The sequence below is a fragment of the Pocillopora verrucosa genome, chromosome 10 (assembly GCF_036669915.1).
Source record: "Pocillopora verrucosa isolate sample1 chromosome 10, ASM3666991v2, whole genome shotgun sequence".
In the NCBI taxonomy this organism is placed as follows: Eukaryota; Metazoa; Cnidaria; class Anthozoa; order Scleractinia; family Pocilloporidae; genus Pocillopora; species Pocillopora verrucosa.
The window spans coordinates 2,964,208-2,981,355 of record NC_089321.1 but is presented as its reverse complement, the minus strand read 5'-3'; the positions used below and the strand labels follow the sequence as shown (position 1 = coordinate 2,981,355).

The window sequence follows — 17,148 nt, the reverse complement described above, 5'->3', positions numbered from 1 at the left end:
ACCTTTAGTTTGGTTATTTTGTCTCTCGTTGAGCGCTCTTTGACTGGCTGTCGTGGGAATCAACACCAAAGTGGCCAATGAGGAGAAAGAAAGATATTCTAAGGAGCCAATGAGATATCAAAGTAAACTAAAGAAAACTACTATAAGTGCGGGAAAACGTGAATGATTAACGATTGGCCGAGTTTCATTTTGCCTAATCATCGGACGTGGAGAAGCAGAAGCCGTTCAATTCCGCTTTACTTTCAATATTCAGTAGAGAGCATTTCTTGCTCCAAGACAAGAAATTGGCTTTTGGGTAGAAATGAAAACTTTCAGCAAATAACAGTGTTCTCCTTTTTAGGCGGTAACCGGTAACACTTACCGCCTGTAGTACCTCTTATTACCGTTTAAAATTGCTTGGAATTCTTTAAAATTCAACAGGTAAAAGGATCGCTTTACCAGTTTGAAAATTTATTTTACCTGTCATGCGTAAAATAAGGGAGAACACTGAAATAAATGCAGGGTTAGTACAGGTCCTGGAAAGCGTAGAAAGTTTTCAGAATTTTCATGAGAGGAAATATATGCAAGACAGTAAGGAGAATTGATTTTGAAATCTTGGTAATGAGAGGGTTTAAGGTGATAATCGAAGCCGTGGAAAAATCAATCTTAGTCCTTGAAAAGCCGTGGAAAAGTTCTTCAAATTTGTTTCTGAAAATGGGTACAAACCCTGTTAATGATCATTTACGGCGGAGCCCTTGGGGTTTTTTTTAGTAGATTACAGGTTAACGTGACAAATCTAAATCGTGCCCCTAAATTCTTAAACTTCCCACCCAAGCTTTAGAGTTGAAGAAGTCGTTAAGTGGAAACTCTTTTTACAGGTGATACATGTGGTACCCGGCTGCTTTCTCCTTAAGCCCTCCCTCCCCAGCCCTTTCCCCTTCCTACTAGCCTAATTCCTCTTGTAATCTGAAATTGAGCCCCAGGACTACTCTACAATAAAGGCTCGGTTACTTTGTTTCCTCGTCGAAGAGGGTACCGAAGAAGATCGAAGATGCCGTTACGATATCTTCTCGGGTTAGTCTTGAAGCCCATTTACCAGTGTTAAGTTTGTTCTGTGGTAGAAATTTCCAGTTTACCATTGTAATTAAGTTGTGGTACAACTTAAATAATCGTAAGGAAATTTCATCACATGATGTTGAAACGTACACTGTAAAGTGACAGAGTGAACCTTAAGCTGGAAACGTCAGCTTTGGTTAAGCTGCAGAATACCTTGCCACTCATTTTACATGTCACTGAATAGGAATAACGTTCATTATGTTGTACCTCGATCTTCAAAGCCTCCCAACACATGTAAATGAGGTGGACCAAAGTGGCAGGGTATTCTGCAGTTGCTCTCCCGTTCGTTACTTTAAAATTCTAAGTCACTTTTCTGGGGTGTTATTTGCAAATTGATTTTGTTTCCATGTTTTATAGCTTTCTGGCCAATGAACAAGTCGTTGAAAGAGTAAGTAATAAACCTATGAAACTTATTGGGACAAAGCAATCTTAAGTGCTGAATGCATCATGCATTCAGTACTTAACAAAACATTCACTCGAACATGATTAACTAAATCTTGTTCGCGTGAATGCTTTAACACAGATGTTAAAAAATTTTCAATCCACCTTTCCACTATCATTTATTCTCATAGTTTGGTTGAATCAACTGAGTTGATAGTCATAATGTAAATTGATCATGGTTAAGAGTTTCTGAAGCTGACATTTGGAGTGTTAGCCCCTTGTTAAAGGGAGAGTCTGATGCAAAGGGCTAATGCTTGAAACGTCAGCTTTATTGTGGTTGAGTTACATTATCAACCCAGTTGATAAAACCAAAATTATCTTGTAATACCCCCTACAGATGCAGCACAACAGTTTCTGTCAAAACTTGAACCATTTTATTATTTTACACAGCCTTAATTTAAACCTACACAAATGCTTTTTCATTATTTTGCAAATATTCTTATATCTTTTATTTAGTACATTAAATTGTACAATTGTATTTTGCCTTTCTTTTGAGAGAATGAATTCAAATAGATGTTCAGAATGTTATTTTTGTAAGACCAATAGTATTTGGACTTACCTAGTGCTCTTTTTTTTTTAATGATCACCCTCTAATTTACAAGATGTAATTTAAAATGTATTTGTTATTTACAACAGTCATAATTTCAAGGTCTCTAAATAGGAGGTAAATGCTTGACTAATTAAGGGTTGCTGTTGTTGACAGCTTGCTAATTCATACCCCATTCGTCGTCTGGCTCAGCTGACACATTACACCTACAGACAGGTAACACTCTGGGGTAAGTCTGTAACTAAGACTTTCATTCTCTGGTGTGACTTAGGAATTTATCTGTAAAATATAGCCTGTTAAAGTTCCTGGTTGTTTGAAAGGTGGGTAACACCATCCTCTGGAGAAATCACCTTCTGTTGGATAGCGCAGTATGTTTTATTAACACCTATCTGCTGAATAGCAATTTATCCATCCTTTGTGCAAATCAAGTTAAGGTGTTAACTTAGTAACATGGAGCAAAATGGTAAATAACAAGATAGCAGTAGCAGTAGCCCAATTTCATTTTGTTAATAGTTCACTAGTAAAAGCCTCAGAATTTTAAGGAGCCATGCTAGTCAGGAATAAATCAATTGTTGTTATTTAATTGTGATTATTATGAGGATCATCATTGCAGCTTGAGAACCAACCCGCTTTCACATCAAAAATGAAATCACTAGCCCTCTAAATTAAATCAGAAATAATTTAGTCCCAACTCAAATACAAGAATCTATTTATTTTTGTTAATAGGTAATGATGCTCTTGATAAAGCTGTCAAATCTAGGGAGGCTCCAGAAAATGTTAAGAAAAACAGCCAGATGTCAAACAGAGTTGTCTCCTTCTCAAGGAATTTTTTCAAAAATGTTCAGGAAGAGATAGATAAGATCCAACAGAAACCAAGACAGTGACATCATCACCTGTCCATTGGTAGTCTTGTGTGAAATCTTGAGGGGGTTAACCTTTTACATTTTTGTTCTAGAACAGAATGGAGAAAGCTAGGAACTTATGAGATGGTTGTTTAAAAGTGATAAGGTGCAAAGAAAATTGATTTTTCAGCTTGCCCTATGGAACCATTTCCAGCTAGCCCTAAACCTCTTCATACCAGCCTTTCTTCATCAGCAGACAAAAAAGTGTCAATCTCTTACTTGCCCTTTAAGCAAGTGAAATATTAAATCCATGAGATCAAGCAGAAGATCAGCTTGCCTGGGGCAAATGGTCAAGACTCTCTCAGCATACTGCTTGAACCCTTGTGGATTATTTTCCAGTTGTTTCAACTTGCTAGACTATGGGACCAAAGAAATGCAAACAGACAAAAGGAAATTTAAGTTCCCACTTTCCAGAGGATATGGTTAAACTTCAAAAGAATCATTTGAAAAATATATGTAAATGCAAAGAGGGGCATGATAATGTTAATTTTTTGATGTTGCTAACCTTTGAAAACTGGTTTTCAACAGACAAGCCTAACCTTACTGAACCACAAGTGAAATGAAGGGATATTTTTTTTTTTACCATTGATGTTTGTTTTCTTGTCTTAAAATTTTTCTTGGGTGGAATGTTCAATACAGATGATGGCCAAAGTCAAAATGCCCTTGCAGACTCCAACATACCATAAGTGGAAAATTTTCTTTTGCTGCAAATTCTTATGTGGTAAAACTGGGGTTTTTAACTCTTACAGGTGGAACCATTAGATAAGATTATAGAGGAGCCTGTAGGAAGTTGACAAGAAAAAAATAATACCCATTGACTATGTTAATGTTTAAGATATTTTGTGTAAATATTGATGCATATCTGAATCTTTGAATTACAAAGTGGATTATAAGTGGCTAGATATCAAATGGTCTAATCCTTGACCTTCATGTCACGGTTTCCTAAATAGTTTTCCTCAGAAAATTTACACAAGATACTGTCATACTATCAAGTACATGCGTAGAACAATGTTGTATTTCTCAGACTGCATAAGAACCATTTTGTCAGCCACCTTCATTGTTTTTCAGTCCATAAACATGACTGTGGTAGCATTGTACAGATAACCAGGTCCAAATTGAAAAAATACACGTAAAGGTCAAAAGATGCATGATATCTCACTGGTAATCGTGACAGTGATCTCCTTGGAAGCCTTTCTCACAACATGCTCCCAGAGAGCATGGTGCATGACAACCCAAATGAATAAAGGGGGTTAGTTTCTAAAGAAACTGTGGTGCTGTGTCGATGGGAGAGTATAACAGGGTAATTTAGTATTATCAACTGAGTTGATGACAATAAGTGGCCACTGTAAAGGGTTTTAAAGGGACAAAGGTGATGAAGGGTTAATGCTTGAAATGTCACCTTTGAAACTCTTTGTGATGGCCAATTTATGTTATCGACTCAACCCAAATGACAGCTCAGTTACCTTACTCACAACAAGCCCCTGCAGAGCATAACCCATGACCACCCAAATGACAGCTGCTGAGGAAACTGACATGAAAATCATGTCAAACACTTCATCTTCTTTTAACCCTTTGACTCCTAAGAGTGACTAACATTTAATTTCTCCCTACAATATCACTCCTGAGTCACACTCTAAGGTCATGAGAATAAAGGAAATGATCACCAACTAAAGAAGCTCTTGATTGTTAAACAAGTTCTCCTTGTCTGCAAGTTGGGCAACATGTAGAGGACAGTATGGAGAATATGCATACTCATGTTAAGGTGTAAAGGGTTAACTGAACATCTATCATACCACTGTATGCAATGTGAGGGTAAACAACAACAAAATAGTATTGTGTCTCTCAGAAAGCATGGCATCCTACAGTATCAGGTTGAATAGCTGGTACTAATGCCCACTTAGCATTCACTTGAACTCACAATAAAGATGAGAACAGTAAATGATAGTCTTCTTTGATCAGACAAACACACTAAACTAATAAGTTGTGAGTGGCCATGTCTTCAAATTTAACTTCCAGTTGCACTTACAACATTTAACAGATAGTTTCCAACTAACTGAACCAACCCTGCCCTCATTTGAATTTCAAACTAAAGCAATGGTAATTTGTTACAGAGCTATGTATTTCCTTTTTTGCAATTGTTTAGCAAGTGGCTGGATGATGTGAGGTTTAAGAAGCAGCAATTCTTTCAAGGGTTTTCTTATAGTGTGATTCCAGCTCTTGGTACAACTGCTCAAGGTGCTGCATTCGTTCTTGTGGTGTCTGCATGTTGACAGTTGCACTCAGTTCTTCAGGCTTCAAGATTAGCTTCAGCTTTTCCATATCAGCTTTTTCTTTCTAAATAAAATATAATTTTAACCCCTATGAAAACCACTGTTCACTACTATTCTGGCAAGGTACACTTATTTTAGAGTCATTGGACAGATAAAATACCACCTTGATATACATGTAGCTCAAAAACAACTTTTCACACAAAAAAAAATATAAAATTTGAACTCATTGTGAATGTAATTTCCTGATAAAAGTAGTTTCTGAAATGAATTTCTTAAAGCTATTTGCTAAATGGTACATTTTAGGCATCAAGAAGTCAGATTTTGTGTGTGTTTCAGCTATGTTTCTCTGGGTATGTAGCAATACATTGTACAGTATACCTGAAAAGGAACATTGAGCCTCTTTTTCACTTCCAGCCGGTAAGACTTGTAATCCTCTGCATTGCTAAGATCTGTGACCCGAAGACGGAGAATCTCGTAAACTCTTCTGCATTGAATCTGAAATAAAGAAAGAGAAAGGTCTATTAACAAGTTGAACTTCACTTTAATCTCTCATAAGCTAACCTAAACATTACCAACGCTTAACTTACCTCAAATTTTATCTCACAATTCAGGCTGGGTTGGTTGTTTAGAAATTAATTAATGCCCTGCTAAGAGAATGTATGCATCTCCACTATTTTGCCTTTTCAATCACAAAACTTCTCACCTTGTTGATTTTCAGTTTTTCCCGAGCCTCTTTCACCATTTCACCACTAAATCCATTGCGCAGGTTCTCTTGCGAAAATGCTGACAGATTAATACAAGCTAAGGCATCTACATAGTCTCGCAATCTCAGGAAGTCAAAGGAAGGATCCTCAACTGTAAAAGAAAAAATAGTCAAACAGGTAAAAACAAGTGATGAAATCATAACTACTGCACACTGTCACTGCAATGGTGGGACTGATGATTTTGTGCTAAATAGTAAGAAAGGAGACCCAACCAAAACAAACATTTGCAAAGGAGAGGGGTGGCATGTAGTTTCATGCCCCAGCTCCTTCTATCCTATCATTGCTCACCTGTAATGTCCAAGACTTGTGGGTCCTTGATGTAAAATCTGTCAACTGTCTGAAGCATCTGAGCTACAAAGGAGGCAATCATCATAATAGTATTGTCATCATCATCATTATCCATTGACGCAGGGCAAAAGTGCAAACTTAACAGGAACCCAACAATATTCCACAAAAGCATAAAAAGTAGTTAAAAATTGCAACTGATGAGGGGCAGATGAGTTTGGTAAGTTCAAAGCTTGGCCAAGGAGTTGAACTGAGTGCAGCAAAAACAGATTCTGTAGGTAACAGGATGAGGGATTTGAATGCATAGCTAACAGTTACCTAACCATTTGCAATTGGATAATCCTCAAGAAAATTTGAATTTGGTTCTTTATTTTTAGGTGAAATGGTGAGTAAAAACACTCCTATTTAGTTTGTTCATGTCATATGGTAATGTACTTCAAAGTGTCTTGAAGCTTACTTTGAAAACATTTTATTAGGCAAGAAAAGCTGAATACTGAACACTGAACACTGAATGACTAGAACTTCCTTGGTAATATCAGATATTACCAACTCTACACAATGAACTAACCTCCATGGCCTTGTCTTTTAAATGGAGGAAGAATCAACATTTGACTGCAAAAATAAATCAAGTTTTACCTTAAGTAATTGTGTTCACTGATGAATTGTTCAATGATGGTATTTGACATTATTTTGATGTAATAAGCTTCTATACATACTAATGAATTGATATTTTCTTGAATAAGTACCCATGTTCTAAAGGCACCCTCCCCTGAATAAATATCCACCCTGGGTCACAATGTCAAACAAGCACTTTCCCTCCCCCCCTTCCTACCTTTCTTTCTTAAATAGTAGGGAAACAAGGAAAACCTGTTTCTACTGCTTCTTTAATAATAGGGAAACAAGGAAAACCTGTTTCTATTGCAACTCTAATAATAGGGAAACAAGGAAAATCTGTTTCTACTGCTACTTTAATAATAGGGAAACAGGGAAAACCTGTTTCTATTGCCACAATATTAGTAACTTCTTAAGCTTAAACTACAGCAGAGTCATCATCAACACAAGAGAATAATAAGTGACCCCCTCAATTAATCACCCTCCTTCCAAGAGGTGCCCCCACCCCCTTCTTTTAGAAGAAATTTTAACCCTTTAGCTCCTAGAAGTGATTAACATGTAACTTCTTCCTATTATATCCTTACATTTTTTGGCAAACAGGCAATGAGAATACTCAAACTTATCAGGTAGAAGTTGTTTTCTTGGTTTGACACCAAATTCTTGTAATCAATTTAAAAGTTGATGGTCAGCAGCAAGAGGGAGAATTAACCATCAGATCTTGGGAGTTAAAGGTTTAACTAAATGTCCAGGGGCTTATTTGAGGAAATATGGTACATGTACAAACCTAATGCGAGGTCTAATCTTATCTGGATATGCATAATACTGGTACACTGTCATGTATCCAACCAAACTATAAAGTGTCTCTCCAGCTTCTTTCCTTTTCTCAAATCTACAACATATTAGTTACAGACAAGATGTTATTGCTCTTTTTGCATGGGAATCATAGAACTATCACATTCTGACAGGTTGAATAATGGAATTAGGTGTACTGAAGGCATCTGTCAATGGAGTATTGGTGGATACTATCGATCAACACATCAAACAAGTGTCCATCCACATATATCAGGTGATACTCAACTGACATATGAACCAAGTACCTGTGGATATTGGGAAGGGGCTAGGAGAAGAGTCCCATTCCAGCAAAACAACAGTTAGCAATACATATATACTACTGACAGTCCACTGATACACCACTGACACTTGACAGATATGCTGCCAACTGTTGATCCCAACATAACTGTTTAGGTGTCCATGGAGTGTTGACTGATGGTGGCAACTGACATTCTACCAAGTTGCATGACATGGTAACTGACAGTCAGCTGACAAGTTGACTTAAAGTATCATTCAATACTTTGTTGACTGATGCCTTAAGTACATGTAATCTGAATAGATTAAATACATACAAGTACACTTTTTCAGCGCTTAATAAACTATTTTAACTCTTAAAGACCCAAGAGTGACTAGTACCATGGGAACATACAAAAAATAGTATGAAGAATACACATGCTGATGTTGGGGTATATAGTGTTAAAACACTTGTAAAGAGGGAAAATCATTGGACAGTAATGATATCTTAAAAGTATGTTATTTAAATCAACTGAACATAGTGTGGCAAACTTACAGAATGAAAAAGTGCCATCTTTCATCATCAGTATCTAATGAAGCAAAGCATACCAAGGTAATTATTTAGCCATTTTTAACCTTTGACCCCTACCAGTGACCAGCATTTAATTTCTCCTTTCCATATTACCCCTGAATCAAACATTCAGGTCATGAGAATACAGGAAATGATCAACAACTAAAGAAACCCTTGATTGTTAAACAAATTCTCATTGTCAGCACCTTGAGAAATGTGTAGGAAACAGTAAGGAGACAAGCATACTGATATTAGCTTGACTTGTCAAAACAGCCATGCTGGCAAGATGACCAATTGAAACAACCTGATAATTGATTGAGAATAATAATAATGAAACCTCAATCTCGTACCTATATATGATGATGCATCAATGAACCATAGCAAGAATGTCTGGAGTCTTTCATGGTAATCCCTGAGTCTTGGAGTAGTTATATCAGCCTAAATATAAAATTATGATATTGTAATAATTACAATAATTGTAAAATTCAAATCAGATTAATTCTTATCTTCCATAGTTTCAGACTGCAGTAATGAATATAAGATAAATGATAAAACTGAAACTGGTTTGAGAAATCTGAAACCAAGAAAAATTTTTAACCCTGCTCAAACTAGGCTGCAGAGATAAAGGGGTAAGTTTCTGAAGAAACTGTGGTGCTGCATCAGTGGGAGAGTATAGCAGGTAATTTAGTGTTATCAACTGAGTTGAAAACGTAAATAGCCACCGTAAAGGGTAAAAAAGTTGACATTTGGAGCGTTAACCCTTTGTCAATTGCTCTGATGAAGGGCTAACGCTAGAAACGTCAGCTTTTTTACCCTATATGATGGCTAATTTACATTTTCAACTCAGTTGTTAACACTAAATTACCTGCTAGGCTGCAGAGAGCTCATTAGTGAGCTACATTAGGGCTGTATGTTACAATCCTTAACAAAACTATTGGGGCACTTGCAACAAAATAGCTGAAAATGAACACATTTTGAAACCTTGAAGCCACCAGTGCCACCCTCCTCTCTGCAATGTCTGGGGTTTCAGGATGGTTTTCAAAGGCACAGCTCTATGCTTTTGCTCAACTTATTTAGCTTTTTTGCTCACCCCTTCCCACATTTTTAGTACATAATCATTCCAGGGGACCTGGAGATGAGCTATGGCTCAGTTGCCATAGTGACCACAGTGGTCACTGAGGAGATCGTTGCCCTCCCTTATTGCTTCCTTAATCCATTTACTCCCAGAAGTGATTAACATGTAACTTCTCCCTATAACATCCAAACACTATCCAGCAAACAAGAAATGGGAATTTTTTAAGTTATCAGGAAGAAGTTGTTATCTTGATCTAACACTAAATTCTTGCAATTAATTTATGAGGAAATTTGTAATAGCTACAGAGGAGAAATATCAAACAGATCTTGGGAGGTAAAGGGTTAACAACACTTACCCTATAAACCTATTGAAAAACTGTTTTGATTCACATTTCATTATGTACCAATAGGAATTATGACAATACTTGAACTACACAAAACATGTTCTTGCTCGCTAAGTGGAAAAATCACCTGATACATCTCATATTCAGCATCGTTTTGCTTGTATGAATGCAGCAGTTCCCCCATTGGTCTGAATTTCCCTTCACCAGGAAGTTTTGCAATAAACTGATCCAAATTTGTCAGAAATCCTAGGAGAATACAAAGCAATAATGGTTTAAAGAGTGAAGAAATCATGGTAAAAAATGAATGATAGGTTTCCACATTACCAGCTGGGTATCTCTCTGCAACAATACTCATAACAGGATCAGGCTGAAGAGCAAATAAAATGATAAATATGAGATAAAGAGATAACAAGTTATTACATGGTACTCTACTTTTCTGTGAATAATTTCAAAATTACTAGCCTATGCAGCATCATGCCACAATTACAGCAATTTTGAAATACTCCTCAAATTTCCTGAAATAGGAAGCCCCCAAATCCTCTCATTCTCTCTTCTTTTCAGTTTTTCCCCTTCAATTTATCAATTTAAGTTATGACATACTTAAATTGCCCCATTACTCTGAACAAGATTCTAATTTATCATGGGTAGGCACTCTGGTATCTGCTATACTCCTAGGTAGAACAATAGTCTAAGTAAGTAACTTAATTAATCAAGATCACAACGCAAAAAAACTACTGCTAGAGATCAAACTTGGACTCTTCTTTCAAGAGTCCAGCACAGTGATCTTAAAATAAAGGTAGAATTCTGGAAACAGGGTACCTCTTACCTCTAATCCCTTGCTATTAACCTGTCCATCATGTTTCATGCCTATGTAAGCAAGAAGACTTCCAGCATGATAGTACAACTGAAAAAAAAAGGGAAAATGACACAAACTGTATTCACTGAGCATCACTTAGTGACTAGCAACTTAACTGACAGATAAAAAAAGAAACTGCCTGAGTCACTAACTAATGGACTGATGGACTGACTGGCTGACTGACTGATGGACAAACAGACTTGCTGGCTGACTGACAGAAAAAATCAACCAAGTATAACTTACTACCATGCGCAGTATTACAAACTGCAGGCTTACTTACCATCATGCTTCAGTTCAATGATTTAGAGATTTACCTGCACTTCCAAGTTGCTGTAACCAAATATGGTTTCACTGCAACGAAAAAAATTTAAAGGTTCATTTATCCTTTTTACTTTGATGTCTAATTGGCTCTTATTGATAATATCTATTGATCTGACTGGATTTGGTAATTCAAAAATAACTCAAAACGCACTCTACACCTTAATGACAAAAATGGTAACTATATCTTTGGATGAAGCAAAAGAATTCACAAGACTCACTTGTCACCGAAGTACTGGTGTGAAAATGTTGGATGGAATTCTTTGCCCTTGTCAAATACATCATTCTCACATTGAACTGCAAAAGAGGGAAAAATTGGTTGCAGAAGATTAGTAACTTTAAGGAGCGTGACAACAGTTTGCTTTCCTGAGATAGGGAAGATCATCCTGAATTTAAAACCGAGAGACAAATTGCTCAAATAAAGCGTTGATTTCAATTTCATTTCTGAAAACTCACTTGTTTCTGTACTTCACGAGTTTCCTGTTTTTCTCGATTAGAACATCTGCAACAGAGCTTTAGTTTTTTTATTCTCACACACGCAAAGCTGTATGAATATTCATTGCAATACGTTATTGAGACAGGTAAATAAATATCTCCCTCGAGAACTCCACTGACAGAACATAAGTTAACTAGTGCACTTAAATTTACACACGAGAAAGTCGATTGAAGGCTTACCGAGCTTGAAACGTACAGCTGTGTTGGAGTCGCATTTATAGCGAGCAAGAGCCTGGTCTGCCATGGAAACTAAGACATAACAACCAAAATATCACTACGTTGTACCACAAACGAAATTAGCTACAAATGTAGCGTTTTCCTCCAGAAATGATCGAAAAATTGCTCACCATCCATGTTGCCGGTTCGCGCGCTTTCTACTCAAATGTACTGACAACTGACTAGTAATGACTGTGGGACTGTTTCCCAGTCTCTCTTTGAAATGCCACAGGACACTCAAGCATATTTCTTTTCTTTTCTTTTTTTTTTTTTTTTTTTTATTCATTTCCTTCTTTCACCCCTTTTGTTTCTTTTTCATTCATTCTTTCTTCTTTACTTCTTTTATCCCTTTCCTTTTTGGCCTGTTGAATGGAAAATAGTTTCCTATAAGATAATTTTCGTTGGAATTTCCTACAGCAGATTTTCCCTCACTTGGTTTCAGTTTAAGCGAATAACTAACTCTTCATGGAAAGTTTTTTCGTATTTTCCATCTGCATTCACAAACTTGCCCGAGATATTTTTTTTATTTTAATCTTCACTCCCACGATAAACTAATCAAGGGAAAACCGTCATGAGAAGACTCTATTTTTCATTTCTCTTTTTAAAGTTTCCGATACTCACACGCAGAGTTTGATCTATGCGGTTGCTTTACAGAAGGAAACTTAAGAAGAAGCCACAGTGATTCATCATTTCTCCTATATGTGATCGTCATAAGAACCATTAGAAATAATTCAAGCGTGAATCGGTAAAGGAAAACGCCAAAGAAAATAAATAAATTATGTCTTAAAGCCCATAAACTCTATAGTATTTTTAGGATTATCAAGAAACAGAAATGCAATAACTTTTTCATGTGAAGATCTCCCGAAAGGAATAAAAGAATTTTAGCCCTTAAAATGAAATAAAGGAATTTATGATTTATCTAACATTTCGGCTTGCAAGAAGGAAATGGTAACATCGCGTTGATGCATTAATAAATTCTAAAAAGTGTGAAATCTGAGTTGAAGTTGTGAATAAAAAGTTTTACTTTTCCATACACTTGTCCGTTCTCTTATTACGCCCAGCCGGTTTGAATTTTGATCTCTTTTACAGTTCTTAAATACGTTTTAAGTTACATGTAGATTTGAGGTTACCAAAGTAGAAGGCTAGACGTATTTCAGTAAATGTTCATCTCAAAAATTATCGATTTTAATTGGAATTTAAATTAGATGTGTAAAAAAATAAAACAAGTTAAAATACAAAATATTCTTAAAAAAAGGTGAATACGACCGCCGGTCGGTAAAAACGCCTTGATTGACTTTAATTAGGTCACCCTAAATTGTAGCCCACGGATAAAGATTCGAAAGCCATAACAATCGTAATAACACCAATACGGCCGCTTGAAAGTGTAGGAGCTTAAGACTGCAGTAAAGAAATTATGTTTGTTTATGGTTGAAGATAAATTGTCCCGACCCTTCCCCACTTAAACGTAGGAGCTGAGGCTGCAAAATAAAAATTAAGTTTGTTTGTAACTCAAGATAAATTGTCACGCCCCCTCCCCTAGACTATCCCATTGAAACGATATCACCTGGCAAAGAGATAAAGACACTACACAGATCACAAAATTAACAAGCATTCTTCTCTGCAAATGAAGATAAAAAAACTAGGATTTTTTTGTCAATACACAATGAACAATTCCTTGCTGGAAAATTCAACGTTTGCAAACGCAACCGAAGCCTCCAAATGCATTCCTTTCAGAAAAGAAGATTCTATCTCCGTGAAGGCCACTAAAGCCGCATGCTACACAGTTCTGATGTTGTTTTCTTTTTTTGGAAACGCGGCGGTCATCGCCATTGTTGCCAAAACCAGGCAGATGCGGACCACAACGAACTATTTGATCGCTAACATGGCAGTGTCAGATTTGCTTCTTTCTGCATTTGCGGTGCCCAGAGAAATGACGGAGTTGTTCATTGGTTTTCAAGGATGGTTGTTCCACGGTCTGTTCGGTGCCGTTCTTTGTAAAACTGTTTATTTTTTTCAAGACATTTCAACCGCTGTATCGATACAAAGCATTGTTGTCATTACGCTTGATAGATATGTAGGGTTAGTGTCGCCATTTCGGAAGCCTTTCATAGCTCCACGACGACGCAAGGTGGTGATTGTTTCCATCTGGTTAATAGCGATGAGTCTGCACGGCATTTATCTTTACATTTATCGCGTGCAGAGAGTGAATGGTGCGAATGTATGTATTTTCAGCTTTGAGCCAGCATTTGACAATTTACAGGGATTAAGAGTTAACTTCATAATATTGTCACTACTTTTGATCGTCATTCCTCTTGGCATTCTTATTGTTTTATATTCACTTATATTTAAGGCTTTGGAAAAGCGGAAGTCCTTTTGGCGAAAATGTTCCTCTTCTCTGCTAAAGAGCCGGCAAAAGGAAAATACTCAAGTTATCAAGAAAATTTTAGCGATTATCTGTTTGTTTATGATCTGCATTTTACCCATAGATATTGTAGGTTTTTTATTTCTTTTTGCATGGCACGAGGGAATCCCGTGCGGTATGGACAATTTAAGCTTCGCAGTCAAGTTTGTTTTTTACTCCAACGCCTCTCTCAATCCTTGCGTTTATTTCATCTTAAATGAAAGATATCGCCAGGGTCTACGAAACCTCTTCAAAGGCCACAAATGGTTCGCACAGGAAAGACAGTTAAAAAGCGTCGAAATGACCACATTTTAATAGCTGTAGCACATTGACCCCTGGTTTGAATAACGTTTTATTTAGAAGACAGGCATAATAACTGAATTTAATGGTTGTTTTCCTTTACTTTGCTCGCGGTCACTTAAGCTCGTCAACAAGGGTAGAAAAGTGGATCGTTCCGTGAGATAACATGGCTTTGTTTCGGGAGTGGCGTTGAAAAATAAGGGTTTAACACGGATTTGAATGGACAGTGTTATCTGACACTCTTCAAAGTCGCAAACTGGATTACGATAATCGTATATATGTCCACCGACAGATTATAAACTTTTTTATCTACACAATTCTGTGACCAATTTTCAGCAAATTATTATGTAAGGCTTCTAATACCATATGGACGTTTTTTTTTTAATGCACCTGACGCCACTAAGTCTAATTTCACAAAAAAACTAATAACGGACTAAGTAGTTTTCACTCGTTAAGTAATTAACAAGATGGTCAAATTCAATTAAACTAAATGTAAATCCACTAAAAAAAAAGGTAAGATTGAACATTCGAAGATAAAATCTTGTCATTTTCGAGCTGAGTTTGTGTTAAAAACTTGAACTTAAGTTTTTTTCGAAATATTGGTTTACATTTTTCCTTTTGTATTTGTTGAAAACAATTAAATTGCATATTCAGTCTTTACGCGACATCTATGTTCATTTTAAAGAAACCGTAGAGCTTTAGGTGTGAGAACATTATCTTTTGAAGAAAAAAGGCACTCTTTTCGCGTATTTTTTTTACCCTTGTTGTTCTTTCGTCTTTTGCAATTTCTTTTGTCCCCATACCAATTAGGTTGATATCTATCAAGAAAAGTAATGAGATATTACTTTTTTTCTATTGATATATTCTTCACTCAATAGCGGATAGCAAATTAAAATCTCCCCGGAAAAGGCTTTCGAACGGAGCCGCACGAAATTCTGGAATCTTGTGGGCCGATACAAACGGGTTTTCATTAACTAATCTTACTCGCAAGCTTAAGAATTGACTCGAAATTCCTTACAGTGGGTCCCACTACGCCTCTAGTAGTATTTGAAGTAATCGTTTTTCCTCACGGCAGCCAGCGAGCGGGTCTATTTGCTATAATCAAGAAGCTAGTCATTAACTAACACCTGCGGGGCTGGGAGGGGGGAGTGTTCCCATTCACCTCCACGCCCCTCTCCTCTTCCTCACGAATCGAGCACCGTAGGTACTCAGGTACTTTCAATAACAGTTCCGGATGCTGAACGAAGATTAGGCTTTAGATAATGGTAGCTTACAGATAGAAACTAATCATTGGTGAAGTTGATTTATCGATTGGTGGAATTGATTAGGTAGTTTTAATGGCGCGAGAGGTGAAAAAATAAATTATTCTTATAAAATGATTTTGTCACCGGAGGTTCTTCCACCCCAGCCGCACGCTACACAGTTCTGATATCACTTTTGTTTTTGGGAAACGCGGCTGTCATTGTTGCCAAAAACAGACACGTGTGGAACACTACGAACTATTTGATCAGAAACATGGCAGTGCCAGATTTACTTCTTTCTGCACTTGCGGTGCCAAGAGAACTGAGATAGATATTCATTGGCTTTCGCAGGAATGGTTGTTCCACGGTCTGTTCGATGCAGTCCTTTGTAAAAACTGTTTACTCTTTTCAAAACATTTCAACCGCTGCATCGATACAAAACATTGTGGTTCTTACGCTTGATAGCTAGATATACCGGGGTGGTGTCGCCGTTTCGAAAGCCTTTCATATCTCTTCAAAGGTTAAAATTCGCAATTGCACTCATCTGGTTAATATCGATGGGTGCATACACTAGACATTTCTTAATTGCTTGAATTTAACGGGTCATAGGGTCAAAGGAACCATTAGTGTTTTTTTAGCAGCTCTGAGCTGGCTTTTGACACTGTTTGCGGGTTAAGTTCGCTTCATAATACTCTCCACGTTTTTTACCTCTTTACCTTCATTGGCCGTAAAAATTGTTTTGAACTCGATCATGTTAAGAGATCTAAAAAGAGAGAGAACTTGCTGGAAAAATATTTCATCTTCATTCTAAAAAGTCCACGAGAAGAAAACACCAAAATTATTTGGAACACTTTGGCCATAATACTTCCATTTCTCATTTGCATTTAGCCTACAGATGTTATAGGTTTTTCTTTTTTTTTTGCATGGAGCAAGGAAATTCTTTTTGCGATCGACAACTTGAGCTATGTAGTCAAATTCATATTTGATTCAAACACTTCACTAAACCCATAGGTTTTTTTTCTTGTATTCAGCGAAAGATATCGTCAGGGCCCCAGAAATGTCATGAAAGGATATGAATGCTTAGCATCAGGGGCAAGGGAGAATGAGATTGAGATGGAAACACTGTAATACTTAAGCCTGATAATGATGTCAGGGGTTTTGCTCACAAGCATGTTGTTGCCTGTTCTTGGCTGATGGATAGAAAAATAAAAAAAATGATGGTCCTTTTCAAACAAAACAAAACCGCTCTTTTTAGAGAGTCGAAGGTGACACAAGGCTCTAATTTTGTTTTGATTGGTGCGAAGTGGTCGACCCGGGCGTTATGAATTGTTCAGTATTCAAATGCATTGGG

The 17,148-nt window shown here is 36.8% G+C and overlaps 3 protein-coding genes and 1 pseudogene across 3 annotated transcripts; 3 read left to right on the top strand and 1 right to left on the bottom strand.

Moving 5' to 3' along the window:
• The first annotated feature begins 983 nt into the window (after positions 1 to 983).
• On the top strand, positions 984 to 4,914 carry LOC131782109 (protein NCBP2AS2 homolog). Its single transcript, XM_059098821.2, has 4 exons — positions 984 to 1,053; positions 1,453 to 1,483; positions 2,240 to 2,312; positions 2,810 to 4,914. Exons 1-4 carry the CDS (start codon positions 1,031 to 1,033, stop codon positions 2,965 to 2,967), a joined length of 285 nt encoding a protein of 94 aa, XP_058954804.2. The 5' UTR covers positions 984 to 1,030; the 3' UTR covers positions 2,968 to 4,914.
• A 52-nt stretch (positions 4,915 to 4,966) lies between these two features.
• On the bottom strand, positions 4,967 to 12,028 carry LOC131782108 (histone acetyltransferase type B catalytic subunit-like). Its single transcript, XM_059098820.2, has 15 exons — positions 11,987 to 12,028; positions 11,820 to 11,888; positions 11,366 to 11,441; positions 11,141 to 11,177; positions 10,797 to 10,874; positions 10,295 to 10,337; positions 10,098 to 10,216; positions 8,903 to 8,990; positions 8,538 to 8,571; positions 7,701 to 7,805; positions 6,873 to 6,916; positions 6,308 to 6,370; positions 5,959 to 6,110; positions 5,634 to 5,750; positions 4,967 to 5,319 (listed from the first exon to the last, which is right to left on the bottom strand). The coding sequence occupies exons 1-15, from the start codon at positions 11,991 to 11,993 to the stop codon at positions 5,152 to 5,154; spliced, it is 1,200 nt and encodes a 399-aa protein (XP_058954803.2). The 5' UTR covers positions 11,994 to 12,028; the 3' UTR covers positions 4,967 to 5,151.
• Positions 12,029 to 13,458: 1,430 nt separating this feature from the next.
• LOC131782162 (substance-K receptor-like) lies at positions 13,459 to 15,017 on the top strand. The gene has a single exon (XM_059098883.2). The coding sequence runs from the start codon at positions 13,480 to 13,482 to the stop codon at positions 14,569 to 14,571; it is 1,092 nt and encodes a 363-aa protein (XP_058954866.1). The 5' UTR covers positions 13,459 to 13,479; the 3' UTR covers positions 14,572 to 15,017.
• Positions 14,723 to 16,925, top strand: LOC131782082 (neuropeptide Y receptor type 6-like; annotated as a pseudogene).
• Positions 16,926 to 17,148: the final 223 nt, after the last annotated feature.